Source organism: Drosophila hydei, unplaced genomic scaffold (genome assembly GCF_003285905.1).
Source record: "Drosophila hydei strain 15085-1641.00,03,60 unplaced genomic scaffold, DhydRS2 tig00000349-arrow-arrow-pilon, whole genome shotgun sequence".
Taxonomy (NCBI): domain Eukaryota; kingdom Metazoa; phylum Arthropoda; class Insecta; order Diptera; family Drosophilidae; genus Drosophila; species Drosophila hydei.
Genome location: NW_022045714.1, coordinates 1,054,849 through 1,081,237, shown reverse-complemented (window position 1 = coordinate 1,081,237; position 26,389 = coordinate 1,054,849). Strand labels below are relative to the sequence as shown.

The 26,389-nt window shown below is 47.8% G+C and overlaps 6 protein-coding genes across 8 annotated transcripts; 1 reads left to right on the top strand and 5 right to left on the bottom strand.

The window, feature by feature from the left end:
* The first annotated feature begins 7,910 nt into the window (after positions 1-7,910).
* Positions 7,911-18,150, top strand: LOC111601617 (irregular chiasm C-roughest protein). Of its 3 annotated transcripts, none has more exons than XR_003944232.1 (7): positions 7,911-8,418; positions 8,748-8,948; positions 9,876-10,097; positions 10,461-10,563; positions 10,634-11,182; positions 11,241-12,222; positions 18,078-18,150. XR_003944232.1 is itself a non-coding variant. In XM_030224076.1 (6 exons), the coding sequence occupies exons 1-6, from the start codon at positions 7,915-7,917 to the stop codon at positions 12,101-12,103; spliced, it is 2,442 nt and encodes an 813-aa protein (XP_030079936.1). In that variant the 5' UTR covers positions 7,911-7,914; the 3' UTR covers positions 12,104-12,545. The 3 variants fall into 3 exon arrangements, 1 of the variants encoding a protein (XP_030079936.1); XR_003944233.1 differs by lacking the exon at positions 18,078-18,150 and adding an exon at positions 12,277-12,545; XM_030224076.1 differs by lacking the exon at positions 18,078-18,150 and having other exon boundaries at positions 11,241-12,545.
* Positions 16,812-17,841, bottom strand: LOC111601619 (estradiol 17-beta-dehydrogenase 8). Its single transcript, XM_023318286.2, has 2 exons — positions 17,677-17,841; positions 16,812-17,608 (listed from the first exon to the last, which is right to left on the bottom strand). The coding sequence occupies exons 1-2, from the start codon at positions 17,717-17,719 to the stop codon at positions 16,902-16,904; spliced, it is 750 nt and encodes a 249-aa protein (XP_023174054.1). The 5' UTR covers positions 17,720-17,841; the 3' UTR covers positions 16,812-16,901.
* Positions 18,151-19,218: 1,068 nt separating the features above from the next.
* Positions 19,219-20,199, bottom strand: LOC115483082. Its single transcript, XM_030224065.1, has 2 exons — positions 20,018-20,199; positions 19,219-19,954 (listed from the first exon to the last, which is right to left on the bottom strand). Exons 1-2 carry the CDS (start codon positions 20,197-20,199, stop codon positions 19,219-19,221), a joined length of 918 nt encoding a protein of 305 aa, XP_030079925.1.
* Positions 20,200-21,669: 1,470 nt separating this feature from the next.
* LOC115483081 (troponin T, cardiac muscle-like) lies at positions 21,670-22,452 on the bottom strand. The gene is made up of 3 exons (XM_030224064.1): positions 22,392-22,452; positions 22,116-22,328; positions 21,670-21,989 (listed from the first exon to the last, which is right to left on the bottom strand). The coding sequence occupies exons 1-3, from the start codon at positions 22,450-22,452 to the stop codon at positions 21,670-21,672; spliced, it is 594 nt and encodes a 197-aa protein (XP_030079924.1).
* An 867-nt stretch (positions 22,453-23,319) lies between these two features.
* On the bottom strand, positions 23,320-24,085 carry LOC111601639 (sun domain-containing protein 1). Its single transcript, XM_030224063.1, has 2 exons — positions 24,022-24,085; positions 23,320-23,951 (listed from the first exon to the last, which is right to left on the bottom strand). Exons 1-2 carry the CDS (start codon positions 24,083-24,085, stop codon positions 23,320-23,322), a joined length of 696 nt encoding a protein of 231 aa, XP_030079923.1.
* A 1,030-nt stretch (positions 24,086-25,115) lies between these two features.
* Positions 25,116-26,139, bottom strand: LOC111601637 (MAP7 domain-containing protein 1). The gene is made up of 3 exons (XM_023318307.2): positions 26,070-26,139; positions 25,733-25,999; positions 25,116-25,552 (listed from the first exon to the last, which is right to left on the bottom strand). Exons 1-3 carry the CDS (start codon positions 26,137-26,139, stop codon positions 25,116-25,118), a joined length of 774 nt encoding a protein of 257 aa, XP_023174075.2.
* Between the last annotated feature and the right edge of the window lie 250 nt (positions 26,140-26,389).

Below are 26,389 nucleotides of genomic sequence, written 5' to 3'. Positions count from 1 at the left end.
TTGACTGCACTTTCCGCGCCCAAATGCCGCGTCATGCGGCTATTGAACATGGGGGCTCCAGCGGCGTTGGCTTTGCCACCAACTTTCGGTATATATAACTCAATTAGCTGCCCACGGCTGCAGCCTGACAATGTCTGTATCCAAATCCAAGGCCTAGAACAATGTCATCGAGTCAAGCGAGGGCGCGCTGATTGCATTCGTTCCATTGAGCTGTAGAACTACCTGAGTATAAGACTCTTGTTGAACATAGCTGAATTATAAGTATTGATTGCACTCTGCATTATTCAATAAGCTGATAGGCAGTATAAGACAATTAGAGCTTAGATACGAAATATGTTTCTAAAATGTCATTCTATATTGAGGAGTAGACGTGGAAGAAGAAAAATATAAGACTTTCATAGAATGTATATTAAGTAGAGATACAGCTGTATTCTAGTGGAAGATCTTGAGTATAAGACAATTAAAATTTAAATGCAAAATCCATGAAGTATTGGAAAAATAAGTAAATATATAAGAGTTTTATAAAATATATATGAAGAATAAATAGCTACATTCTTGTATCAATATAAGACACTTACAATTTAGATACGATATATATTGAATACTGGAAGTATAAGTATAAGTATAAGAGTTTTATAAAATGTGTAAGAAGCATAAATGCAGTTAAATTTTAGAAGTAGAACGTGAGTATAAGTCAACTCGAGCTTAGATACGAAATACATTAAGTAGTGTAAGTATAAGTAAAATTATAAGACCTTTAAAATATATGTTAAATGTAAATAACTAAATACATAGTTAATGTGCAAGATTATAAGACTTTTAAATAAGTAGCTAGATCATGAGTATAAGACTATTAAAGTTCGTATGAGAATTGTATATATTGTTTGCAATCTACTTTGATTTTATAAGACTTTTTTGAAGATGCTTAAAGTATTTATAAGCAGTAGCATGCACTCGACTTGTTGATCAAGAATATAAGACAGTTAAAGTTTATATAGGAAAGCTGTTTATTGCTCGGATTTTGAATTAAGTATGGAAATAAGTATAAGAGAGAAAGATTTGTATAAGTATAAGATAAATAGTGAGCGTATAAGATACACTATCTCTTCTTCAGCATATCTTGCAAAGTTTTATAAGCTCAGTTGCCTTTAAGATCGGTCGTTAGACACTCGCTATAATCAAGAGTGATGAGCTGGAGTTGTGTCACAGACCGGGTCTCCACGTATAAGACACACTATATAAGTATGTGTACCTTGTTGGGGTAGACGTTTTCCCTTTGCATAGTAAGCCCAACCCTTTCAGTTTAGTACAGGCTTCGTTCGAGCAACTGGTTTCGACTTAAGAGTAAGACATTAATTGAAACAGGTTTGGTTCAGTCACGACTTATTAAAGTCTATTCTAATAGCTATTAAGCATGGAGTACACGAGTATAAGTGTGTCTACTAAAAAGTTACAAGGCGACCGAAGGGTATAAGACAAGACAAGCTTTATGAGTTGTACGAGCTGCAAGGCAAATGAGCTTTGAGTTAAAATTCAGTTTTTATTTCTCTCGGACTGGGACATTTCATAACCAATTTCGACATAGGCTTCACTTGTTGCTGTTGTTGTTGGTAACAAAATGAATTGCTATGAATCGATCTTGGCCAGCCCACACGGCCTTTTCACGTCACAGTCTTGTGGCAAAAAGTGTGGCCAGAAAATCGTTGTGTGTTTGTCGTTTTGTGTGTGGGCGATCGAGCTGGGCTGGAATGGAGCACACAAAACGATCGACGGGGCATAAAATATGTTAATAAGGCTTAAAGTTATACAAATTTAAAAATATGCGGAGAGAGAGAGTGAGAGAGAGGGAGAGACTTGCCCATCTGTTGTAATACAAAACCATAAACATGAATTTCTTCACAGATTTTGACAGCACTTTGCAAATGGAGCTGAAGTTGGCAGCGGCATCAACGGAGTCCGAGTTGGAGTAGGAGTTGGAGCTGGAGCTGGAGCTGGGCTGGCCTGACAGCTGGCAAGATGATTTCCAAGTTGTCTTGCGTGTCATTTCGGCTGGGGCTCTAACGGAAAGTCGATGCGAGGGATCGTTAGCTCCCTCTGCCTCTCTCGCTGCCTCGCTCTCACGCTCTGCGGCTTTGCCTGTCTTAATTTCCTGCTGCGCCCCTTTGCTCGACTTTAGTTGTTCCTTCAGCTGCTACTGCGGTTGTTGTTGTTGTTGCTGTTGCTGGTTCTTAGCTTGTTGTTGGTGCTCTCGTTGCGTCGGCAACATCTTCTTTTCTCCATTTGGGCCTCGCACGCTGCTTCTCCCCAGCACGAAATCAGTTAAGTTCAGGTGTTCAATTTACTGATTGAAATTCTCTGCTTCGATGTGGCCGGGCAACTTTCGTTCAGCGTCCAGTTTCTTCACATTGTTGTTGTCAACTTCTTCTCTTCGCTTCTCGTTTTTTTTTTTTAATTTTTTATCTTCATTTCTTATTTTTTGGTTTTTTTCTGATTTGTTGCTTGTTAAGCGCTTGGCTTGGCCGCTTTTTGTTGAGCAGGGGAACTGCCACACATATGATTTTGTTTAATAATCTTATGCTTGAACGTTGTAGCTTGTCAGGGAATTATGTTAGAATTATGCTAATGATGAGCCCGCGTATCCGCCGGGGCACAGTTTAGTAAGCCAGCTGAATAGGGCCGGCTAATCGAGGGGTAACAGCAGCGGCAGCAGCAGCAGCAGCAAAAAGGGCTGCCAAAGTGAACTGATTAAATGTCAAAACGATAAGCTGGCAAACGTTCAAGTCAACCCATTCCTGATCGATCCCCTAACCAAGCTTGCAACTATCCACTTACAAATGCGAACGTACAGAGAGGGAGCGAGGGGCAGAGAGGGCGAGGGGGAATGAGTGGGAGTGAGAGGGGCAGCCTTTTTATCTCGCATTTCCTGCGTGCAGGACTAAAACTCAACTTTTGCTGACTTTGTAGATATGGGACTATCTTGAATGGACCACCCACAAGGACCCATCATCTCTCTGTGTGTGCGTGTGTGCCTATGTGAGCTAGGGACTGCGTGCCATTAATAGGCGATTTAAGTTTATTTTTTGCCCGTTGGCCCCAGCCTTTTATTGACACTGGCCCGAGTTGCCCTTGAAGCACTTTGCATGGCGCCTTCCAAGTGCTCCACACATTTGTATTGAATACACTTCGCCCTAGCCCCAGCCCCAGCCGCCCCTATACAACCCCCCGCTCCCTGGAGTCTGCCTGAGCCTTGGATTTGTTGGTTTTTCTTTCTCTGTGGCCCCTTTTGCGCATAGGCGCTGCCTTTTAGTTGATTCGTTCAGGCAAACAAACTGGCAACAAAGTGCAATACACACGCACACACACACAAACACACACACACACTGGCAGACACTCACCAGGGATTGGACACACAAATTGATTTTAATTGTTAAGCATTCCCTTTTTTAATTGTCCTAATCTCTGCCAAACTCTGGCCTGGCCAATATCCATTACCTTTATATGTTGCCCCGCCCACCTAGCAGCTGCCGCCTCTCCTAGTCCACACTTTTTTCCCGTGCCTGACTGTGCAGTTGCCATTTTGCCATTTTCTCAACAAATGTCCTTTAAGAAGGCCTTTTTTTCTGTTGCTGTGAAGGGTTAACCGGTCCCAAAAGGCCACAGCCATGTGTGTGTGAGTGTGTGTGTGTATGTGTGTATGTGTGTGTATGTGTGTAAGTCTGAGTTTGGTTTAGCTTACGGTACAGTTACACTTTTGCTGCTGGTTAATGACCAGTTAGAATTGAGCTTGATGCGACTGCTCTCTCTCTCTCTATCTCTCTCATACGTATTCAGACACACTCTCTCTCTCTCTCTCTCTCTTTCTATATATATATATATACAGCCTTGTTGTACCCACATCACTTATTGTTCACTTATTTGTATAGCTAAAGTTGAGTCTTATTTCTATACTCCAGCTCTGTCTCGCTAGCTCGCCCTCTCTCCGCTCCCTCCCCCTCGCCTTCTGTCAATGTACTCACTTTGGGGCATGCCACTCACTCAGCATGTGTCTTACTTAATGAAAGCAAGCCGCCTCTGCTGTGCTCTATATTGCCTAGTGCAGCATCCTTCGGGGGCTTCAGCTTTGACACCTTGAATTTCATAAGATCCGTCAATATCCCGTCTTCATATCAAGCTGCTTGGCACAATGGCTCATTGGCAGGAATAATGTGAGAAGAAAACAATTAGTCAGCTGCCGACAATGGCTAATTGTTTAGCTGGTCAAAAACTATGCGCTGCTCTCGGGGGCACATCGAAAGGTTCAGATGTGGCCCCCTGGCCCGAGGCGCAATGGTGGGCTTATTGGCATTTATCGCAGAGAGCGCTGGGTGGGTTGGCGCGCCAGCTGCAATGGTGGCCAGGAGATTGGCGTAGAAAGTGGCTCAAGTCAAGCGAACTGGCCTAGCTGAAAACTTTGCCGTCGCGGGCGTTCAATATAGCATTTCTCAAACTTATTTGCACCAGGTGGGCCTCTTATTGATTTATGGGAGAGGCAGGTCGCTCGATTGGCCGTTGTCGTTGTCGTTGTCGTTGGCAATGAGGCCAAAACTGTAAATGACAAAAGTCTGAAAGCGAAGGAAGCTCAACATCCGCTGCAGCTTGCATCTAATAACTAAAAGATGATAATAATGCGAGCGAGCTGCGCAACTGGACTGAACGGAACGGAACGGAGCGAAGCGGAGCGGACTACACAAACTGGTTCGACCGGAGCGTCGAGCATAAAATAATTAGCATGGGGCCGTTGGTCGCTGGGCGATGGGCGCTGAATCGAGAGCCGAGTCGAGTCGAGTCGAGTCGAGCTTACATTCATCACAAAAATAACTTCATTGGCATGGACTGGACGCTGGGGAGCTGGACTCTGAACTCGGACTGAGGCTCGGGCGTTGCCGCAGCACCTGTTCCCCAATTGCAGCCAGCTATAAATATCGCAAAGATGTTTGGCATGCTGCGTAAAGGATGCTGTACGCATGCTGCAGCTGCAAACAACTTGTGGCCGGCCAGTGGCAGCCACCGGCCAGTCCGGTGTCCAGCAGCAGCAGCAGCAGCAGCAGCAGCAACAGCAGCTGCTACTAAAGGAAGCCCATTGGCAGGGAAGTGACGCTGACAAAACAAGCTGCCCTCTCCACCCGACTGACTGCCTGCCTGCCTGGCTGCCTGGCTGAGTGGCTGAGTGGCTGTGGTTTTTTAGCCCCTGTTCATCGAATCGATGCTGTTGCCGCATCGATTGGTTGGCCATAGAGCCAACTAGAGATTTATGTGTGATAAGCGTCGCCTGAAAAATAATTACTGTATCTGCAGCTAGTTGGGGCAGCTCTTAGCCAACTGGCAACTGGCAACGGGCGAGTGGCAGCAAAAATTGAAAACTGGAGCGGAAAGCGTTTGCAGCGGAAATGTTTTTGTTTGTCGAATGATTGGCATTTCGGTTACCAGCGTAGACCCCAAGCCTGCCAAAGCCGTCAGCTTATGAACGGCAGAGCAAGGGATACGAAATGCCAGTTGGCTTAGCATTGAGTGAATCAAACGAAAAACTCATAATAAATATTTAATTAACCAGGCGGATAGATGAAACAGAAACATCTAATCTATAGCTAAATATATATATATACTTCTATAGTTAGAGCTAAGCAGCTCGCCTTTGCAGTGACAATAAACTGCGCCTGAAAGTGAAATCTCTCTGGCTGTTCGACACTTTCCAGCATTAAGATAAAGAAAAGTACAACAGCAAAGAGCATAAGAAGAAGAAGAAGAAGAAGCAGAAGACAGCAACAGCAACAAAAAACGGTGTGGGACTGGCGATAAACGAGCGTGTCTATAATCACTTTTAATTAGCGACCATCGCGTCGGGCTTTCGGGCAGCAGCAGCAGCAGCAGCAGCTGCCAAGCAAATGGTTCCCATACACATGTGTGTGTGTGTGTGTGTGTGCATGGTCCGAAAAAAACTCAGTGCATGGCTCTAATTTTTAGTCATTTCCAGCTCTGGAGCTGGGCAGCAGGGGAGGGGGTTACTTGGGGGCTCTCTTAAGTCAAACGGAAGCAAACGCGGTAATCTTTTGCTTTGTGCGTTTTGGGCTGCTCTTTGGTTTTATGGATTTGTGCTGCTGCTGCTGCTTCTTCTTTTTCAGTGTCTCTTTTTTATGCTGAGCTATAATTTGATGTGTGTGTGTGTGTGTGTGTGTGTGTGTGTGGAGCGCCAATTTCCGTATAAATGCAATAAAAACAAATAACAGCCGCGAACTACAAGAAAACAAAATTAGTTGAAAAGCAATAGACGCCAAGTGGCGGAAGTGAACTACTTACTACCAAAAGAATACACAGACAGACACACACACACACACGCACACACACACATACATCTCTATAGTAGCAAATGTTAACAGCAATGCGTGAGAAAATCCAAGCAGAGCGCGCAGCTGACTGCGTGCAGGTGAAAGGGGCAGCAGCTAGAGTTCGGCTATTGGCAGCACAGTTTAAGCCAAACTTGAGGATAGTTGTGCACTTGCTGGCTAATCAGCGTGCCTCAAGTGCATTACGAGTGCAGCACACGCGCTTCACTTGATTACTCATACAAATATACAATATATATATATATATATATATATATATATATATATATCCATGTTAATGTCTTCCTTTAGTTAACGCTTTTGCCATTAAGCCCCAAATCGATAGGAAAATCAATAGAAATTCAATGTCAACATTCATCAAATGTGGCTCAAGAGCTACCTAATTGGGCTGCAGCAATTAGCTCCATTTATTCGGATTGATAGAAATTGTCCCTAGTTTGTGCTGCACTGGCCTAGCCTATTTGTTGTTGCTTTTGTCCTGTTTTCAATACTATGCCAGTGTTGCAAAAGGCCTGAGGCACTTTGAATTCTATTATTGCCCTCAATGTTCATTAAAATATATGATTTATTTGAGATCATAACGTGCAAAGCGCTGGAGAGGGAGGGCGAGCTGGAGAGCAAGAGGGGGAGAGAGAGAGACAGAGACAGACAGTAGCTAGCTGCTTTTTTATACTCATGCATGAAGTAAACGAGTATATTGGCTTTGCGCAATGTTGGTTCGCACGTCCTTTCGTCCTTCCGTCCTTACGCCCTTTCGGCTGTCCTTGCGAGCGCGTATCATGCAATCGGTGGCGCCCGACTGCAACACTCTAACTTTTTTTTTAGTTTTGCCTGTTCGCCGTCTAGCAAACCCTTTTTTATCGTAGGCCGCATTTCATATTTCGCTGCTGCTTTTCGCTCTCCTTTTTTATATTTATGACGCGCGCACATTTTTAACATTTTACGAATTGCCGGGCTACATTTTTGCACATTTGCCGTTTATATGTTTCGGCGGTCGTAAACGTGCGGCGCCCGACCCGTACCAGGCGGGCCAGTGTCAGCTCTGGCGCACTTGAGACTCCATAGACTCCAGCTAATTTGAATGTTATTCGCTGCTTGCTTGTTTCATTTTATGTCTTCTTCTGCTTCTTCTTCTTGTTATTGTTGTTGCTGTTGCTGTTGCTCTCAGTGGCACACGTAGAGGGCTGCCTGCGAGTAAACATAAATAAAATGAAAAAAAAACGAAATAAATAAAAAAAATAACACGCCCAGCAACATCAACAATAAACAATAAACAATAAACAATAAACGCTAAAATAATACACGACAAGAGCGCCGCGAGCTCTCGATAAATTCGCCTTGCCGGGAATGAATGGCAAAATCGTCTCATTTTATTTCAATTTTCGAACAAGTTTTTCATGTTCGCTCGGCTTCACTTTTCGTGCCATTCTTTCAACTTACACTCGCAGTAACTGTAACTGTAACTGCACACTCTTAGCTAGACAACGAAATCCACTCATTGCGTGTATCCTTCACTCTCTTGCAGCCGAACACAATGACATTGGGTGCGCAGCTGGTGCTGCCGCTGCTGCTGGCGGTGTGGAGCGCGCAGGCGAGTCCATCGCTGTACACCAGCTATCAGAACCAGCGCTTCGCGATGGAGCCGCAGGACCAGACGGCAGTGGTCGGCGCACGTGTAACGCTGCCCTGTCGCGTCATCAACAAACAGGGCACGCTGCAATGGACAAAGGATGACTTCGGTCTGGGCACGTCCCGTGATCTGAGTGGCTTCGAGCGCTATGCGATGGTCGGCAGCGATGAGGAGGGCGATTATTCGCTGGACATATATCCGGTGATGCTGGACGACGACGCCAAATATCAATGCCAAGTGAGCCCCGGCCCGGAGGGCCAGCCGGCCATACGTTCCACATTTGCCGGCCTCACCGTGCTCGTGCCGCCGGAGGCGCCAAAAATTACGCAGGGCGATGTCATCTATGCCACCGAGGATCGCAGAGTCGAAATTGAGTGTGTGTCAATAGGCGGCAAGCCCGCAGCCGAGGTAAGCGTCAGCACTCCTACATACCTATATATATATAGCTTTATCTGCCTATCGACATGTCCTGGCAGCAGCCAAACCGCAGCATGTTGAAAGCGCACTTTCACACGAGCCCCAGTCGAAACTAATCAAACAAACAATGGATAGCAGTCAGACCACGCCGTGTCGAGGTTGGCTCTGTTACTGTTTCTGTTGCCAGATGAGTCACTAACTGACTGACTGACTGACTGACTGGCTGGCCGGCTGTCGGACTGACTGGCTGGCTACCCAGCCCCAAATTGAGCTAACACTAACCAACACAATGTTGTCTCTCTCCCTCTCTCTCGCTGCAGATTACATGGATTGATGGCCTGGGCAACGTACTAACGGATAACATAGAGTATACGGTTATACCGTTGCCCGATCTGCGTCGCTATACGGCAAAATCGCTGCTGCGCCTCACACCCAAAAAGGAGCACCACAACACGAATTTTACGTGCCAGGCACAGAACACGGCCGACCGCACCTATCGCTCAGCCAAAATACGTGTCGAGGTAAGCGTCGCACCTCTACCTGCCGCCCCCCCTTAACATGCCATTCAATTTCGAATGCCCCTCGACCCATACGTACCGAAATACCGCTCAACGACCCACCCGCCCCTGGCACTGGGCTGGCGGTGCTGTCAGTGTAGCGGAGCGACTGCAATTTCAGCATCAGTCTGGTGTGGTGAATGGGCCTCGGTCTTATCTACGGGCCTGGCACAATGCGCTGACGCGTCACAGTCAACGCTTGAGCCAACTATCAATATTACGTGATGGCTGTGCTAGGCCTCGCCCATCGTCCATCGTCCGGAAGTCCAGTCCGTTCTGATTCATTTTTTTGTTTTTGTGAACGGGCTTCTGTGCTGGACACGGCCTGTGACAGTGATGGGCTAATTCATGGTGAAAAATAAGGCATATGGCACAGGGAATGCTCAGCTCAAATCCTTAGTTAAGTGAAGGTATGCAATGGCTTACACTGCCCTTTGTCAGCTGTCAAACTCTCCGCCCGCTGCCACACACAGAGCTCCTCACTGCCCTGTCAATGAGGCACACGAAGATTCTGTTTCTTGCCATCAATTTGGGGCTCTGTCAGCTGACAAATTCATAAAGCGCTCTTGAAACTAATTATGAATGGTGCTTAATGAAATGTCCTCAATGGAACGCACGCAGCTGGAGCTCACGCAAACGTCCGTTCGACTGCTGCTCCCAGTTCGATCTAATTAGAATGTAGAAAAACAGGAAGAAGAAGAAGAAGAAGAGTATTCGATGCTTTAATGTCTTCTCGTCTGGCGAAAGATCAAAGCAAAGAATTTTTAGGCAGAAAACCTCATTGAGTTAGGATTTTCCTGCAGAGCTCAACTAGACCCTTGCCCTAGGCCCAAGTCTTTTAATATTTGCCGATGTTAAATGTTCTCCCTTCTGTTTCTGCCTTCCTAACAGGTTAAATATGCGCCGAAAGTCAAGGTGAATGTGATTGGATCGGGAAGTGGTAGCGCCATCAACGCTGCCGCTGTCGCTGGCTCCACCGTTGGCGCCGTTCAGCGTATTGTGGAGCATGCACAGGTGCGACTCGAGTGCCGCGCCGATGCCAATCCAAGCGATGTCCGTTATCGCTGGTACATCAACGACGAGCCAATTATAGGCGGTCAAAAAACTGAGATGGTAAGTGCTCCGGCAACTGTCAGCCATTCCCCTCTGCCCCCTCCCCCCAGTCGTTGTTGCGCAATAGAAAAACGTGGTTGTTCGCCTGGCCACGTCCACATTCCAGCATCGGGCCGCATAATTAGAGCAACTTTGCTGCCGCTGCGATAAAAATGTTGTATAATGCTGGTGGGCCGGGCCGGGCCGAGCTATTTTGTCATGGCAATTACAACTGGGGAGCTGATCAGACCTGACCAAGAACCAGTTGCGGCGGCAGCCGGAAAGACATAACGTTCCCACAATTTGCCGTCATTCTTGGCAATCCTCAAACAGAATCTCAATCTCAAACTCAAACTGAAACGCAATCACAATCTCCATCTGTAGGTCATACGCAACGTGACGCGCAAATTCCATGATGCCATTGTCAAGTGCGAGGTACAAAATTCAGTTGGCAAGAGCGAGGACAGCGAGACACTGGACATAAGCTGTAAGTGTATACTCACGCCCCCATATCTCCGAAGGCAGTCAGAGCTAACGACTGCTTTGTCTCTAAATAGATGCGCCCAGTTTCAAGCAGCGTCCCCAGTCCATGGAAGCGGACGTTGGCAGCATTGTCTCGCTCAACTGTGAGGTGGACAGCAATCCGCAGCCGGAAATCGTGTGGATACAGCATCCCAGCGACCGTGTCGTGGGCACCAGCTCCAATCTGACCTTCAGCGTGAGCAACGAGACAGCCGGACGCTACTATTGCAAGGCGAATGTGCCGGGCTATGCCGAGATCTCTGCCGATGCCTATGTCTATCTGAAGGGTTCGCCCAGCATCAGTTCGCCGCGCTCCCAGTATGGCCTGATCGGGGATACGGCACGCATCGAGTGCTTTGCCAGCAGCGTGCCGCGCGCTCGTCACGTCTCCTGGACCTTCAACGGTCATGAGATTAGCTCTGAGTCCGGTCACGACTATTCCATACTGGTAGACGCAATGCCCGGCGGCGTCAAGAGCACGCTGATCATACGCGACAGTCAGACCCATCACTATGGCAAATACAACTGCACCGTGGTCAACGACTATGGCAACGATGTGGCCGAGATTCAACTACAGCCCAAGAGTAAGTATCAGTTGAGTGGGTCGATAACTTGTTGACTTTAGCTCTAAAACTGCGCTAGATATGGCTTTCCGATGTCCCATGTCCGATGTCCGAGCGAGTCTTTTAGGCCTTTCAGTCCCACCTTGTTCCATGACTAACGCTTGCCCACTTGTCTATACTTGTCTCGCTGCAGAGAGCGTCTCCTTGCTGACGACCATTGTGGTGGGCATTTCGGCTGTGGCCGCGCTCATGCTGCTCACCTTCATCATGATCATCTACTTCAAGTGCAAGAAACGCACTAAGCTGCCACCAGCCGACGTCATCAGCGAGCATCAGATCACGAAGAATGGCGGCGTCAGCTGCAAAATGGAGCCTGGGGATCGCACCTCCAATTACAGCGACCTCAAGGTGGACATATCCGGCGGCTATGTGCCCTATGGCGACTACAGCACACACTACAGCCCACCGCCGCAGTATTTGACCTCCTGCTCGACCAAGTCCAATGGCAGCTCGACCATACTACAGAACAACCATCAGAACCAGCTGCAACTGCAGCAGCAGCAGCAACATCATCATCACCAGCAGCAACAGCAGCAGCAGCAGCATCACCAGCAGCAACAGCAGCAGCAACAGTCGGTGGTGCAGAGCGTGCCGATGACTTTCCTGACCAACAGCAGCGGCGGCAGTCTGACGGGCAGCATCATTGGAGCACGTGAGATACGCCAGGAGAACGGCCTGCCCAGTCTGCAGTCGACAACGGCTTCGGTGGTTAGCTCCTCGCCAAACGGCAGCTGCAGCAATCAGAGCACAGCAACCACCACGCACGTGGTGGTGCCCAGTTCCATGGCCCTGAGCGTTGATCCGCGCTACAGCGCCATCTATGGCAATCCCTATTTGCGTACATCGAACTCCTCGCTGCTGCCGCCTCCCACGGCGGTCTAAGCCGGTCCAAGGCGCTCCAAGCTAGCCCCTGCTGCGGCAGCTGCCCAAGCAACCACTCGCAAGACTGATCTCAAGGGCAGCAGGCGCTGGGCACTGGGCGCTGGAGCAGACCAGGAAGGGTAAGTGTGAAGGATCCTTCAAACGTTTTTAGCAACCAAAAATTCGAATTGTAGAAACTTAAGGAACTTAAGAAATGAGCTCACATGACGCGTCTGATTAGGCAGCACATAACTAGGCTAACGCTGGGCAGATGCCAGCTAGTGGACTATATTAGACCTCTACATATGTATATGTATAGCTACACTACACTACAGACATACTTAGTATTCTACTCTAACTTTAAATATATAGAAAAAGAAAGCATTCAACTCTTCTTCTTCTTCTTCTTCTGCCTAACTTAGACGAATGAATGTCAGATACAATTTCTATCGCTAGTTGTAGGTTGGCCACTCATATATATATATATGTATATATATATATATATATATATATATATATATATATATATAGATTTTATAGTTGATTGCGCATTTACAAGTGCTTAGAAACTTGCTGCATGTTAAGAGAAAACGCCTTACAAAGATTATTTATTACACAAAAATTTAAAAATATCCACAAAAAAAAAGAGAAAGTTAAAAAAAAAAAGTTTTATATATACATAAAAAAAGAAAATACTTGCGTGCCTTTAGTTGTGCAAAAAAAAAAGAAATATATCTATATATAACGGAAACTTGCTTTGCTTAAGAAAAGAAAAGAAAAACGTCAAATGCATTTTATCTCTCTTCCAATTCATATCTCTCACAACTATATACCACATATCCCCCAGCTAAGTATACCGCAAATGTTTCTGCAGCTCAAAAGTAGGCAACAAATAGTGCAGTTCGAGGCGCGCAATGACAAAAAAAAAACTAAAACTATAATGAAAAATAAAAACCCTATTTAAGCTAGCAAATGGAGGCGTTGATTGAATGTGCTTGCATTGCTTAAGAAAATTATGCCAAAGTACCTGATAGTATTTAAGATGTGCATTTTTTTTGTCGCTCTAGTATTTTAGTGGTATTTTTTAAGACATTTCAACTTTTTTTTTATTAGAGCTTAAGAACATGATAAAAGGAAAAAATAAACAAAAAACTTAGCAGCTAAATACTCAATCTTTAAGCAGACGCCTTAACTTATGACACGCCCACATCAGAGATAAAGAGAAAAAACTTAAGTAAAATAAAAATGAAATGAAATAAATGAGTTTAAACAAGTTCGTAAGTTCTAAGTGTACTTCTAAGTATATAACGGTAATTTATCTATATACATATAGATCTATAAATATATATATATATATATATATATATATGTATCCTAGCTGCAGTATGCCATTAACAGTTACACATAATTAGTCTATAACTATATATACAACTAACTTTTTTTTTTCTATATAATAATAATTAGGGTTAGACAGCCTTTAGCTTTGTTTCCCATTTAACATACTATATATATATAAATATATGTATATGGATATATATGAATTAATAAATTGGAAAAACAACTTCTTTTTTTCTCATAAATTGCTAAATTTTTTGGTAAATTAATTAAGCGAATCGAACGAAAATGATTTATGGCAGTTGACAAAGCGTAAATAAATAAATAAATAAATATATATATATATATATACATATATATATACAAATTATATGAAATGAAATAAAATAAAAATTTATTGCAACAAAAAAAAGGAAAGGAGAAATTGATTGTTAAATTGTTTTCCTTTGAGTCTTAAACTGGGCAAGTTCAAAGCGAAACTGGGCAACGTCGCCACTGCCTGCTGCCAAAAAGTCAAATAAACAGGAATTTTTAATTTGACCCACGCGCTGGCGGTGCGCCTGGTGGTTGCTCTTGTTGGACTTTGAGCTGCGACTGCGACTGCGACTGGAGGCTGGGTGGGGCTGGGGCTGGGGCTGGGCGACTGCCAACTGTCGCGTCACTAAGCTGTCAGCTGTAAAAGCTAAAAATCAAACAAGCAGCAGTAAAAAGCAACGCACCACCAAGCATGTGTGCGTGTGTGCGTGTGTGTGGGTGGGGCATAAAACAAAGAGAACAAGCTGCAGCATGGGTGGCAGCAGCAGCTTTGCCCGGGTCGTCTGTGGCGCAAGTCAGTTGGCAGTGCAAACAAACGGCTCGCTAAGCTCGACTAAAAATGCTTAATGAGTGCGTAAGTAAGGGTCGCAAATCCACATACCAGCACACACACATACACACACACCCAGAGAGAGAGACGTGCTGCAACGATCCACAAGAAATTTTGCGGCACGACGCGCGTTAAACCAAATTAGTTGCTTTTGTCACAAACGACCCGACAGCCGCAATCTACCTCCCCCCGCCCCCACTCACTCTCAGTGGGCGTGGCAAGTGGCCTGGCTGAGCTATAACTATGCGAGCACTACGTGCACTTAGTCGTCGGAAGTTGCAATTGCGGTTTACTGTGTTAATTGGCTTGACATTGTTGTGGAAACTATCGTGAGTTGCAGTCGCACGCATCGCGTCACTGTGTGTGTGTGTGTGTGTGTGTGTGTGTGTGTGTGTGGGTGGGTGTGTGTGTGTGTGTTTCAGTGTGTGTGCAAATCAGACTTGCGATATACGCCAGCAAGCCTATATGCTTACAATTGCTTGAACCGCTGCGCCAGCCCTCGCTGTATACCCTGTAATACGTGCGCATGAAGTGCATATTGGGCGCGTAGTCAAGCTGTTTCAAGCAGACAACAGACATAGCAATAGATATGGTTCTGTGAACGACTAAGGCTCGATGTCATCAAGCTGAAAAGACTTGATCTGAGCTGTGCCAGATCCACTCAGCTGTGGTTGATCTTGTCTAGCCTAGGCCAAGTCCACTTAGCTGTCCACGATCTGATCTGAGCTTGGCTAAGTCCACAAAGCTGTTGAGGATCTCATCCACTTGAGGATCTGATCTGACCTAGGCCAAATCCACTCAGCTGGCCACGATCTGATCTTACCTAGACCTCATCCAGTCAGCTCTAGATGATCACAATCCAGCCTATATATGGCATATATACTTCATGGGAGTCATCGAGTAGCGCAGCTGCTAGTCAGCCCAGTTAGTGGTGCGAGCCAAGTTAATGTTTGCTTTACTTTAAGTTACTCTTTTTTGCTCGGAGCTCCGCGTTAATCACCCGCCCAGTGTGGTGGCGTGGCGCCATTTTGTAAGCAATTGGTGGCTGCAGCGCGTGCATCTGGAGCCTGACGCACGTCAAGCGCCGAGGTAGACAGCAGGAAGCAAGAAGAAAAACGGACACAAGTTGCACGAAGAGTTACGATTTCATTAACATGAGATATGGCGAGTGGTTTGCTCTGTGCGTGGGTGGTGCGAGCTGGAGTGTGGGCTGATTGGGGTCAGCTGTGCGTCGCATTGGGCTGTTTTATGGCTCAAGTGGCTGACTGGGTAGTCGTTGTCGCAGTGCGTTGTGTTGTTAATTGTTAACGCAATAGTGAAGCGGGAGGTGGCTGCTGCTTGCTGGGTGTTGGGTGTTGGGTGGTGGGTGGTGCTTGGTGGGCGATGGTTGGCTGGTGGCGGGTGGCGAGCCGACCCTGTCGGCATGTGTGTGTGGACGACTTTGTCCATATGATTAGGAAATGTTTTGTTTTTCACTAAGCACTAAAAATGAAATGGGCGAAGCGTTACACACACACACACGCACACACACTCATGCCATGTCGACCGCAGTGGAATGAATGGGTAGCGCACTGGGACGTTTACACAACCGAAACTTTTGCTCTTGCTCTGATGTTGCTTAATGTTCTAGCGACCCGTTCTGTGTAATTGCTCGTGTGTGCGTGTGCGTGCGTGTGTGCGTATGTGCGTATGTGTGTGTGTGGGTGAGTGTGTGGCTCATATTTGAGGCAGGCGAGTTGAATTTCTTGAATTAATAAAATGTCTTCATTATTTAAATTGCACGCACGACCACAGGCGTAACCCACCCGAATGTGGTGCTCAAACAAACCCACCAACATATGTACATACAAGCTCAACCACACACACACACACACTCGCTCGCTCATCTGAGCCTGGTCGTTTGCCGTTGTTGGTGCGGCCAAGTTAATTAGCAGCTTGGGAATTGTGAAATATATTAATATTGTACACTTTGGTAGTTGTGTCCTTTTCGAGCCCGCCATCGACCCCGGCCAGCAAAAAACGCGCGACTGTCGCCCTTTTCGACCGCACTGGGACACTGGCAACCGCAGCTCCATATGAGCTCCGGCCCCATCTATCGTTCCTGCTGCAATTACAATCGATAGTCAACCAAATGAATATGGCTTCAGGCGATACATATATAGACATACTTATATATAGACATATATATGTGTGTGCATAAAGAAATGTCAGCTTGTCGTTGTCAAGTTCAACTGTTGATTATTGAATAATATAGTTAATAGACATCAAATGGTACCAAAAATAATATTTATAGAGTGTAGAATAGACTTCAAATATAATATTTCATAACCAAACTGACAAAACATAAACAAACACGCAGAAAGTGCAGTCTCCACTCATCTAAACAAACCAGTTTAATGAAATTTTCAAAAACGCGCGCCAATTCATGATACACAAGGTTCACGCTAGATGGCGCAGCTTATCGAACGAGCAGATCATCAACAAAATTTAACGAGACTTTCAAGAAAAAAAACAACGAAAAGCTCTTTAATAATAGAACTACAACAAATAAATGCAAATGGCAACGCAATCGGCGCGATTATCGATCCGAGCTGCTTGTTTCTGTGTCTGTTAATTGATTCATTTGAGGCCGCCAGTGACCTCGATGGCGGCGCCATTCACATAGGCGGACTTCTGGGAGGCTAGGAAGGCAATTACCTCGGCGATTTCGTCGGGCTGGCCGAGGCGACCCAGGGGACAGCGCTGCACCACCTGCTGCTTGATCTTGTCCGGCACCACCGCCACCATCGGCGTGTCTATGTAGCCGGGCAGTATGCAATTGACGCGTATGCCGAACTTGCCAAACTCCTTGGAGGCCACCTCCGTGAAGGAGATGACGCCCGCCTTGGTGGCTGCATAGTTTGCCTGGCCCACATTGTTCAGACGCGCCACAATGCTGGACAGATTGACAATGCTGCAGTCGCTCAGCCGCTGCTCGATCATCGCCTTGGCGAACTGTTGCGTCACCAGGAACGTGCCCTTCAGATTCACGCTGTAAACGTCGTCGTAGTCGTGCTCCGGCATTTTCAGCATATAGCCGTCGCGCGTGATGCCCGCCGAGTTGACCACGATGCTGGGCGCCTGCTTGAACTGGGCCACTGCGGCGGATACCGCACTCTGCACGCTCTGCGCCGACGAGACGTCCACCTCGAGCGCGGCCGCACGGTCGGCGCCCAGCGCCTCGGCCGTCTCTTGCGCTGCCTGCAGATTGCGATCCGCGGCAATGACCTTGGCGCCATCACGTGCCAGTATGCGACAGGTGGCACGGCCAATGCCAGAGCCGGCGCCTGAAACGCGCAACAGGGTTCAAAGTTCGCTCAATTGGCTAGCAAACGCTGCTTTACGCTATACGCACCTGTCACGAATGCCACCTTGCCAGCCAGTAATCCACTTGCCATAATGCCTTTTAATTTACCTGTGCGTGTGAGTGCGGGGATTTGGGCAAACTAAATCTAATCAGGGCCACAGGCTTAGCGACACTCCAACGCGAGTAAACAACACGCCACTTGCGCAGCTCTCGATTTCAGTGTGACCAGAGCACTAAATGCTAATAAAGACATACATATCTATACTGATCAGCTGTTGAATATAGTGCGGGCCAGCTATTGATACGGAATGAAAACTTTATAGTTTCACATGTTTTAAATGCAATATATGTAAATTATAAGCATAAATACTATTCAATAATTAATTACAAATGTACATTTTTATTTATTACAGTTAAGTTACCGTTTCTCTTGTCTCTTTTCTATACAGCTGGAAAATATGCAATGGCTTGAGGGCGCATTTCGCTTGCTCCACACTTAACGAAACACCGGCCAACAAGACAATAACAGATTGGATTTTGGTTGATTAATAAATTATTAACATGTAAGTAATGTTTATTTGCACAAAATATAATACTAAATATATATAAAGGTAAATAAATAATTATATAAGTAAATTAAAATTTATATGTATATTAATAGCGAAATAATCTTAAGCGGATTTTAAAACATACTTTCAGGGGTCCACACAATTTGGAAGAAAATCATGGTCATTGTCATTGTCATTGTCATTGTCATTGTATTATATATATAATCAATTAACAAATCTTTATTCAGCATTTCATTTTATTCCAATGGTATTAGGTAATAGAGCTGTGGCTCCGCTACAATTTCAGGTTCCTGGAGTGTGCCGCTGCGGAAGCTGCCATCGCGCGCTAGTCCGAATTGCCTGAGCAGCTTCTTCAGGTAGCGCTTGGGTATGCGCACCAGCTGACGTTTTATGATGCGCTGCACCTTCTTCCAGGGGCGAGTGATGCCACGATGGTCGTCCTCATAGTCAGACGAGAGGTTTAGCTGCTGCATGAGCTGTTGCAGCTGAGACTCGCTCAGCTGGCTGAGATCCAGCTGTTGGAGTGGTTGCTCCTGTTCCAGCTCATCGTCGAGCCCCAACTCATTGCCGCTGATGGGTGAGCTGCTGCGCAGCCGCAGCTTCTGTGTGGCGCAGACGCAGCGGGCGGTGCTGGATCTGACTGCCAGCATGAGCAGCAATATCGCGAACAACCATAGTGAGGCACAGCGCATGGTGAACTCTTTTGGCTGGTGGCAGCATCAGCATGAGGCTTAAATAGCTCAGCGCCCGAGGGCGCCATTGCTGGAGGCTGGCTGAAGAGGCTTCGACATATCGAAATCATATTGAATTTGTGGGTCAAGTACTCTACGAAAGATTTCATTTATTCTGTTTGGCCAAAAGAAGAAGTGAGGCTTCAATTTAACATTAGCTACAATAAATTAGAAAAAAAAAATTGTTGTTTGTCGTTGTTCTGCTCGCGGGGTAGCGTGGGCGATGCTCGACTCTGTGGATTGCTGTTGAGCTCGCCCTCCCTCTCTGTCTCGCTCGGTGCTCGTATTGCTTAGGCAAGTGGGAGGCGTGGGCGCCTGTTCTTGTTCTTGCCCTTCTTGTTCTTGTTCTTGCCACCGCGACGACGATTGTTGAAGCGCTTGTTCTTGTTGTGGATACGCTTCCTGACCACGCGACGCTTGTTGGGCCTGTTCTTGGTGTTGAGCATGACCTTCTGGCCGTTCTTGAAGTAGCGTCGGTAGCGTGGTGGAATGCGCACACTGATCATCTGTCCCTGACCACGACGAGCACCCTTGCGGCGCAAATTGATGCGATTGTTTTGGCTGGCCTTGCTCTCGGTGGCGCCGGTATCGGACTGATCGCCATCAGTGAACACTTCGTACTCCTGGGCGCCCGCTGCGATGGCCGCCTGCAGGGCCTGTTCGTCGATCAACTCAGCGTTGGCGGCCATGGCAATGCCGCCGGCAGCTGGCTTGGCCTCCTCATCGGCTGCATCGGCCTCTGCCTGGTCGTCATCCTGCTGATCGAAGTATTGACGGGCCGCGGGCGATGTGGGCGAAGTGGGCGAAGTGGGCGATGTGGGCGAGGTTATGGTGCCCGTAGCCGAGGGCAAGGAGCCGGTTGACGACACTGTCAGGGTGGGGCTAGTGGGCGCAGAGCCACTGCCGGCTCCAGTTATTATAATGGGTATCACCGGCTGATTGTTGCTGCTGAACATGTTCTTGAACATGAGGAACTTCTTGAGGAAGAGGCGTCCGCTAGAGGGATCTTTGTTGTTGGCTGCCGTGCTGCTGGCTGCGCCGGCAACACCAGCAACACCAGCGACACCAGCGCCAGCTGCACCACTCAACTTATCCTTGTCAGCATTCTGTTCGAGAGCCAGAGCAGCGCTAGCATCGTTGGACCGGGCCAAGGCAGGCTCATTGAAGTAGGAGCCGCGACGAGCCTTCAGACCATGCGCAGGCTTCTCGGCCTGAGCCGTTAGGCAGAGCAGGCTGGCCAAGAGCAGCAAGGATGCGACTGGATGTTTCATCTTCGTTGTGAACTGTCGAAACTACTCGGCGATTGAGAACTTTTCGAACAGGAACCTGATTGCTGGTTGCGTGTTGCAGTTGACTGAGTGCCGAAATCCGAGTCGTGTGCTCGCACTGATTGGTAATCAATGTTTGATACATTATCGCGCAAATTGAATGCCTTTTATACCCGCATTGCCAGCAACACTTATGCAAATGCCGCTCGCCAAAATTCCATTGCGCGACTCGGCATCTAACTGTAAATGTGGCTAGGGAACGTATCTGCTTTGGCGTACGCGTACTTGTGCCTATCCAGAAATGTTCACAATTCACAATTGAATTGAATTCAATTTTTCGACCCTGTCGAAAAACGCTTGCAGCTATTTGAGCATGCCATGGCCATTGGCCAGCCAAATAGTTCTTCACCGTCATCGCCGCCGCTCGTTCTGCTTATCATCTCTCGACCTGCCCGGTCCAGTCCAAGTCGAGCGTTCAAGCATTGCGCTGTCGCTGTGCCTGCTTTCTACGCGCGTCCCCCCCCCCCCCCCCCCCATTACAATTGCGTCGCCCTTCGGCCCCTCCGGCAGCTCAATTGTCGCTGTCATCGCGCTCGCAGTTTAGTGCGAGTGCGAGCCGTAGCGATTCAGTGGCACGGCTTAAAAAGTGAAAACCAATTCAATTGCCAGAGCATCGAAACTGAGTTTCTAATTAGAGGCAAACGGGTGGAGGGTGCATGCCACTAGCTGAATGCCGCAGGCCAACTACTGTTCTCTATGCCTCTGCCAGTTCGATTGGCAACTGTATGCGCGTGACTCCATTCACCATGGAAGACAGAGAACACGCGAAAATTGAATGGAGGCTTGCGAGACTTCCCAAATAAATGTCCTGCATCGCCGAAGCACCAATTCCAATATTTAACAAGCTTTAAACCCGAACTGGAGGCCTCGCTGAATGTCAGACCTAAACGAAGGCTTTTACCAACTTTACAATGCCCATTCAAGTTGGAATCGACAAACATGCAACTTGCAGCCTGCTAAGTACTTTCATAGACATTATATCGAGTTGAAGGCTTAGAGGTATGCTCAGATCTCGTTCCTTCACTCTGCCTAACTCTGTGCCTTTGCTTGGTAGACATTTTAGTAACCAGAGCATAAAATGAAGACGGAATAATAATCTCTCGCTCTTTTTCCCTCTCTCTCTTTCTCTATCTCTTCTTCAACTTTCTCAGTGTCTTATCTCTTCATTTCTCAATCTCCCTCCCTCTATATCTCTTTCTCCCCGATCTCTATATCTTCAACACTCTCTTCAGTTCGCTCGTCTCTGCTCCCTTTCTATCATATTCCGAGATCCTTCTTCTTCTTCTTTGCGCTGTATATCGCTCCCGCACTCCCACTCTTGCAGATAAATTTCACATTCATAATATGCAATAAATTTCGATTTATTTCAGAGATTCGTTCGTCAAGTGTTGGCTGCATAGTTGAGCGATGGATCTAGTTGCGACGACGGTTCCTCCTCAGGCGACGTCTGGCGTTGCGGTTGCGATTCCTGATGCGACGGCGAGCATTGCGGTTTCTGAGATTGGAACGGCGACGCTGGTTCCTGCTGCGCATTAGCTGCTGCCTGCGGATTTGCTGGGCACGACGACGGTTCTGGATATTCTGGCGACGAAGGATCTCGATGCGTTCGCGCAGCTGCTTGTTCTCCTCGGCCTGGCGACGGATCTCGTACTCCTGGACAGTGAGGGCCTGGCCCGGGCGACCATTGCCGCGGCGGAACATGCTAACGCCGTTAAAGTTGGCCACGTCGTCGTCTTCATCATCGTTGGCGTTCAAATGCAGCTCGAAGCTATCGTCGTCGTCGCTGTCCCCGTAGATATCGTCGCTGACCTTATCATCGTCGTCCTCGGCATCGTAGCCACGGGGGACCACCACAGAACTTGGAACGGAGGGCGATATTATGATGTCCGAAGTTCCCGTAATCGATGAAGGCGATGGCGATATTGTTGTTATCGTTGGTGCGTTTTGAGCACAGTTGCCCTTGAACGACAACAGCTGCGAGAGGGTACGACCCTCAGCTTTTTGCTCGGGACTGCGCTTGAACAGGCGGTAACGGTGACCCGACTGATCCTCATCATCCTCCTGGCGTCCAACTGCGAATTGATAAGGTGTCTTAGCAGCGATTGGCTAACCTCTCTCTCGTTTTGGTAACTCACCTGCTGCGTTGGCCAAAACTGCTGCCGACAGCAACAGCAGTGCAAATCCCAGAAATCTCATGATGATTTGGTCTAAATACTAAATGTGAGTGTGTGTGTATGTGTGCGTGTGTGCGTGTGTGCGTGTGTGCGTGTCTTTATCCTGACGAGCTGTGGCTTCCGCTTGCTGCTTGCCTAAGGCAATATTGCTGCTCGACTGTGCCATTGTCAATGGCTTGCCAGGGTTATATACCCGAAGCGAAGCTCCAGTTGCCAACAACAAGAAAGGCAACAACTGTATCAACGCTTCTGCTAATAGTTCTCATTATCATTTTAGCATATTTGCAAAAATTCGCATAAATTGTTGCCAAAATCCCGCTCGCTCAGCTCACCGCCAGCGCCCTGATCGCGACATTCTATTCGCGCATGAACCAGATTGACCCAACCACAAAGTTCGCAATCAATATTTGCCTGTCAGACTCTAACAGACTCTCAGCTCAGACAATACTTAGTTAACAAATCGATCATCACTTTTCCACAAATATATGCACAAGCTAACGAATTAGGAGTTGTGAAACGCGATCGTATTTTGACAGCTGCCATTGGGTCATTCGACAAGGCTCAACAGACTGTACTGTTGTTATGCTCTGTGTAATGGGAGTAGCTCGTGGCAAGGCTAGGTTGTCAGCCTACAAATTGTTATATATATATATATATCTGATCTGCTTATCTGACTATTGATCTACTGCTGTGGCAGCTCTGCCAACTCTAGCTCAGTGCAGCAGCTGAAGCTATCTAGCCACATCAATTGACAAGGCAGATCAGCCCCAGCTGCTGCGGTTCCACCCAAGGAAAGGAAATTCTTCAAATATATTGTATGCTATGTAATTTCGAGAATGGGTTTCACAAAGATCGTTTGCATGTTATTCTGTCCGTGGGTTGGCGGCGTCTATGCGCGAATGCGCACGATATTCCTGTTCCTGTTCCTGTTGGCCTGACGGAAGCGCTTGAGCAGACGCAGGTTGCGGCGATTGTTGCGCCTGCGACGCTGCTGCTGCTGGCGCCTGCGTTGGCGCTGCTGCTGCTGACGAAGTTTCTGGCGACGACGCTGCATCGTCTGCTGCTGGCGGCGACGCTGCACCTGCTGCTGGCGCCTGAACTGTCTGCGTTGGCGCTTCAGAGATTCGGCCTGGCTGTGCTGTCTGCCGTACACAGCGTGACCCTCGTAGGCGGCCACATCGTCCATATCATCATCATCATTTTCATCATCGTCGTCTTCGAAGTCGAGCTGATAGTTGTGCGCCTCCTCGTCGTCATCAGCGTCATCAGCCAGTGTTGTGGGCACTGTAGGTGTAATGGTGGCGGTAGATGAGCCCGTTATTGAGCTTGGCGAGGTTGATATGGTGGTTGTGGTAGTGGGCTGTCCCTGTCCGAGTCCATTTGCACTTCCATTGCTAAGCGCACTCAGCACGGCTGCCAGCTTTGAGGGATTAAGGCGACCCTCCGCGGGCAGATCGTAGTCGTTGCGCTGGCGCTTGAACAGCTGATACTCCTCTCCACGCTTCTCGTGCTGCGGCTTGGCTGTAACAGAGTTCAAAGTTCAATGTGGGCTGTGTGCTGTTGGCACCGCCAGCTTGGCTGCTTGACTTACCGCTAGCCTGCAGCGCAACGGCTGCCAGGCAGGCTACGATCAGTAAACCCCTGAGCATATACATGTCCTTTGGCAATATATATTTATATTTTATTGTGAGTTCTGGATTTGTCTTGGATGCTTATCGCTGTCTGACTGACTTACAACGGCAGTCTGTGGCATATTTATATGCCCACTCTTACATCTGGGCCCTGTAACGTTCGACTAGGCCTAAAAGTTACATTGCCAAAAAAGAAAAAAATAAAAAAAAGCGATCAGATCAGTTCAGACGAGAGCAGAGCAATAGAAATTAGGGCTATGCTAGGGCCTAGCCAACGGTTGCCAAACCCTCTCCGACCGCCGGTTGTAAAACATTTAGCATAATCCCATAAATAACGCTAATGTTGACCCGGCACAACAACCTGCTAACCCCAGCCTCAGCTCGGTCCACGATCCCCAACATTTGCATAGCTGTGGCTGTAGCTGTAGCTGTATCTGCGAATCAAGATATACGATGCGCATTAGCATATTCATATGGTCGATGCTTTTGTTCTCGACCCAGCAGATATTGTGAGGTCTATCAGAGCCAAAGGGCGAAAGTGTAAGCAAAGTCAATGAACTGTGCCGCTTGGCACTGCGATCAGCATTTGCCTAAGCTGCAAATTGCAATTTCTAAATTCGATTTCAAGTCTCAGTTGATTCTGCGATGGATCAATGAGAAGGTTTGAGAAGATCTACGATGATGAAGAGAGAAGAGAATATAATTTTAATATATATCGACGAGTAATGCAAAGGCTTAGAGTTGAGGAATATTTCCTCTGGGCATGATCAGCTTAAATATTGTGGTTAGCTAAGGAAGGATCGTGAAGAGGAATGCAAAATAGGCTTCGGAAATTCATTCTTTCATGGCCTCTAAATTGAATTGAACTATGATCAGCTAGAGCCTAGTCGCTCAATGATCGCTGCCAAGCCCTCAGCTTGACTCCATCAATAACTTCAATATGTTTTGAAGAAAAAAAATGAATTTATTTTTTGCGCTCCTTGGAGGCCATTGCGTTTGCTCGTTACAGGGATTCGTTCAGTTGTGAGGCATATGGTGAAGCTGGTGTTGCGGCCTAGGCAGCAATGCGTCTCAGGCTGCGACCGCGTCCACGACGACGGCGGAGCAGCTGCTGCAGGCGACGACGGTTGAAACGCTGGCGACGACGCTGACGCTGCGCCTGGAGGCGACGTCTTTGCTCCAGATTGTTGCGACGGCGACGCTGACGCTGGTTCTTGGACCTGTTCCTGTTGCGACGATTGCGGTTGGCGGCGCGACGACGATTCTGCTGCTGGATGCGCCGCAGGCGCTGGTTATTGCGGCGCTGCGATATGCGCTGGCGACGCACCAGCTCGCGAATGCGCTGATTGTGCTCACGCTGCAGGCGATTCAGGCGTCGGCGATTGCGCTGTTCCAGCTGGTATTGGCGCCACTGCTGCTCCGAGGGGCGACGCACATAGCCATCGGCGACAGCTACAGCAGCGCCAGCTGCTGGCTTTTCGACGGCACCGGCTCCGGCGGCCAGCATATAGTAGTCACCATCATCGTCATCGTCATCATTGTCGGCATCGTCTTCGTCGCTGGGGGCGCTGCTGTCGTCCTCCTCGTCATCGTCGAGATCGTCGTTGTAGGCGCGCGCATGGCCATTGTCCTCATCATCGGCCAATTCGGGAACATCTTCGCCGAAGGCACGCGACGCGGGCACTAGTGTTGTCGTCGGTGATGTGGGCGAAGTGGGCGAAGTGGGCGTTGGGGGCGACGTCAAAAGGTTCGTGGGGGTGGTTGGCGAGGTTGGCCCTGTGGTAATGGTGGTGTACGGCTCGGTGGTTGTAGTTGAGCTGCCCTTCAGATTGTTCAGCTTGTTCAACATGGACGAGGTGAATCGGCCCTCAGCCACAACCTGATCGCCGCGTCCCGCAGAACGCAGACCCAAGCGATAGTTGGCGCCATGACGTTCACCTGCAATAAAGACGAGAGTCTAGAGTGCGCTAACTCCTAGGGCCGACGGCCGGCGGTTGTTGGTACTTACCGAACGCCTCTGGCGGCGATAGCAGAGCGCATAGCGCCACCGCCAGTATCAATTGTGGCAGGCAGTGCATGGTAAGAGCAAATCAAGAATGGGAATAGTCAAGTGTTTTTCCTTGCAGGATGTGTGAGAAGGAGTTGTAAAACGACTGAGACTGGGCACTTGTTGGCTCTGAGCTGGCACTCGCCACTGACTGACTCCAACTGGGCGCTCCACGATTATATACCCAACAGCTAAGTATTCTAGTCGGGAGTGTTGATGAATTACTATAATACCCCACGCCCCCGGGCCCCCGAGGCTGCCCTCCTCTCGCCCAGATCGCC

Bases quoted from the DNA above. Each gene is read 5' to 3' on its own strand.
- LOC111601619 (XM_023318286.2), bottom strand. From the start codon at position 17,719: ATGGCAAGTGGATTACTGGCTGGCAAGGTGGCATTCGTGACAG. The intron at 17,609-17,676 runs GTGCGTATAGCG...TGCGCGTTTCAG, and splicing joins CAAGGTGGCATTCGTGACAG to GCGCCGGCTCTGGCATTGGC.
- LOC111601639 (XM_030224063.1), bottom strand. From the start codon at position 24,085: ATGTATATGCTCAGGGGTTTACTGATCGTAGCCTGCCTGGCAGCCGTT. The intron at 23,952-24,021 runs GTAAGTCAAGCA...ACTCTGTTACAG, and splicing joins CGTTGCGCTGCAGGCTAGCG to CCAAGCCGCAGCACGAGAAG.
- LOC115483081 (XM_030224064.1), bottom strand. From the start codon at position 22,452: ATGAGATTTCTGGGATTTGCACTGCTGTTGCTGTCGGCAGCAGTTTTG. The intron at 22,329-22,391 runs GTGAGTTACCAA...ATCAATTCGCAG, and splicing joins AGTTTTGGCCAACGCAGCAG to TTGGACGCCAGGAGGATGAT. The intron at 21,990-22,115 runs GTTCTGTGGTGG...ACGATGATGAAG, and splicing joins AATATCGCCCTCCGTTCCAA to ACGACGACGTGGCCAACTTT.
- LOC111601637 (XM_023318307.2), bottom strand. From the start codon at position 26,139: ATGCACTGCCTGCCACAATTGATACTGGCGGTGGCGCTATGCGCTCTG. The intron at 26,000-26,069 runs GTAAGTACCAAC...TCTTTATTGCAG, and splicing joins ATCGCCGCCAGAGGCGTTCG to GTGAACGTCATGGCGCCAAC. The intron at 25,553-25,732 runs GTGCCTTCGGCG...TGGCCGCCGGAG, and splicing joins AACACTAGTGCCCGCGTCGC to CCGGTGCCGTCGAAAAGCCA.
- LOC115483082 (XM_030224065.1), bottom strand. From the start codon at position 20,199: ATGAAACATCCAGTCGCATCCTTGCTGCTCTTGGCCAGCCTGCTCTGC. The intron at 19,955-20,017 runs GTTGAGTGGTGC...CGCAGCCAGCAG, and splicing joins CAGAATGCTGACAAGGATAA to CACGGCAGCCAACAACAAAG.
- LOC111601617 (XM_030224076.1), top strand. From the start codon at position 7,915: ATGACATTGGGTGCGCAGCTGGTGCTGCCGCTGCTGCTGGCGGTGTGG. The intron at 8,949-9,875 runs GTAAGCGTCGCA...CCTTCCTAACAG, and splicing joins CAGCCAAAATACGTGTCGAG to GTTAAATATGCGCCGAAAGT. The intron at 10,098-10,460 runs GTAAGTGCTCCG...CTCCATCTGTAG, and splicing joins GCGGTCAAAAAACTGAGATG to GTCATACGCAACGTGACGCG.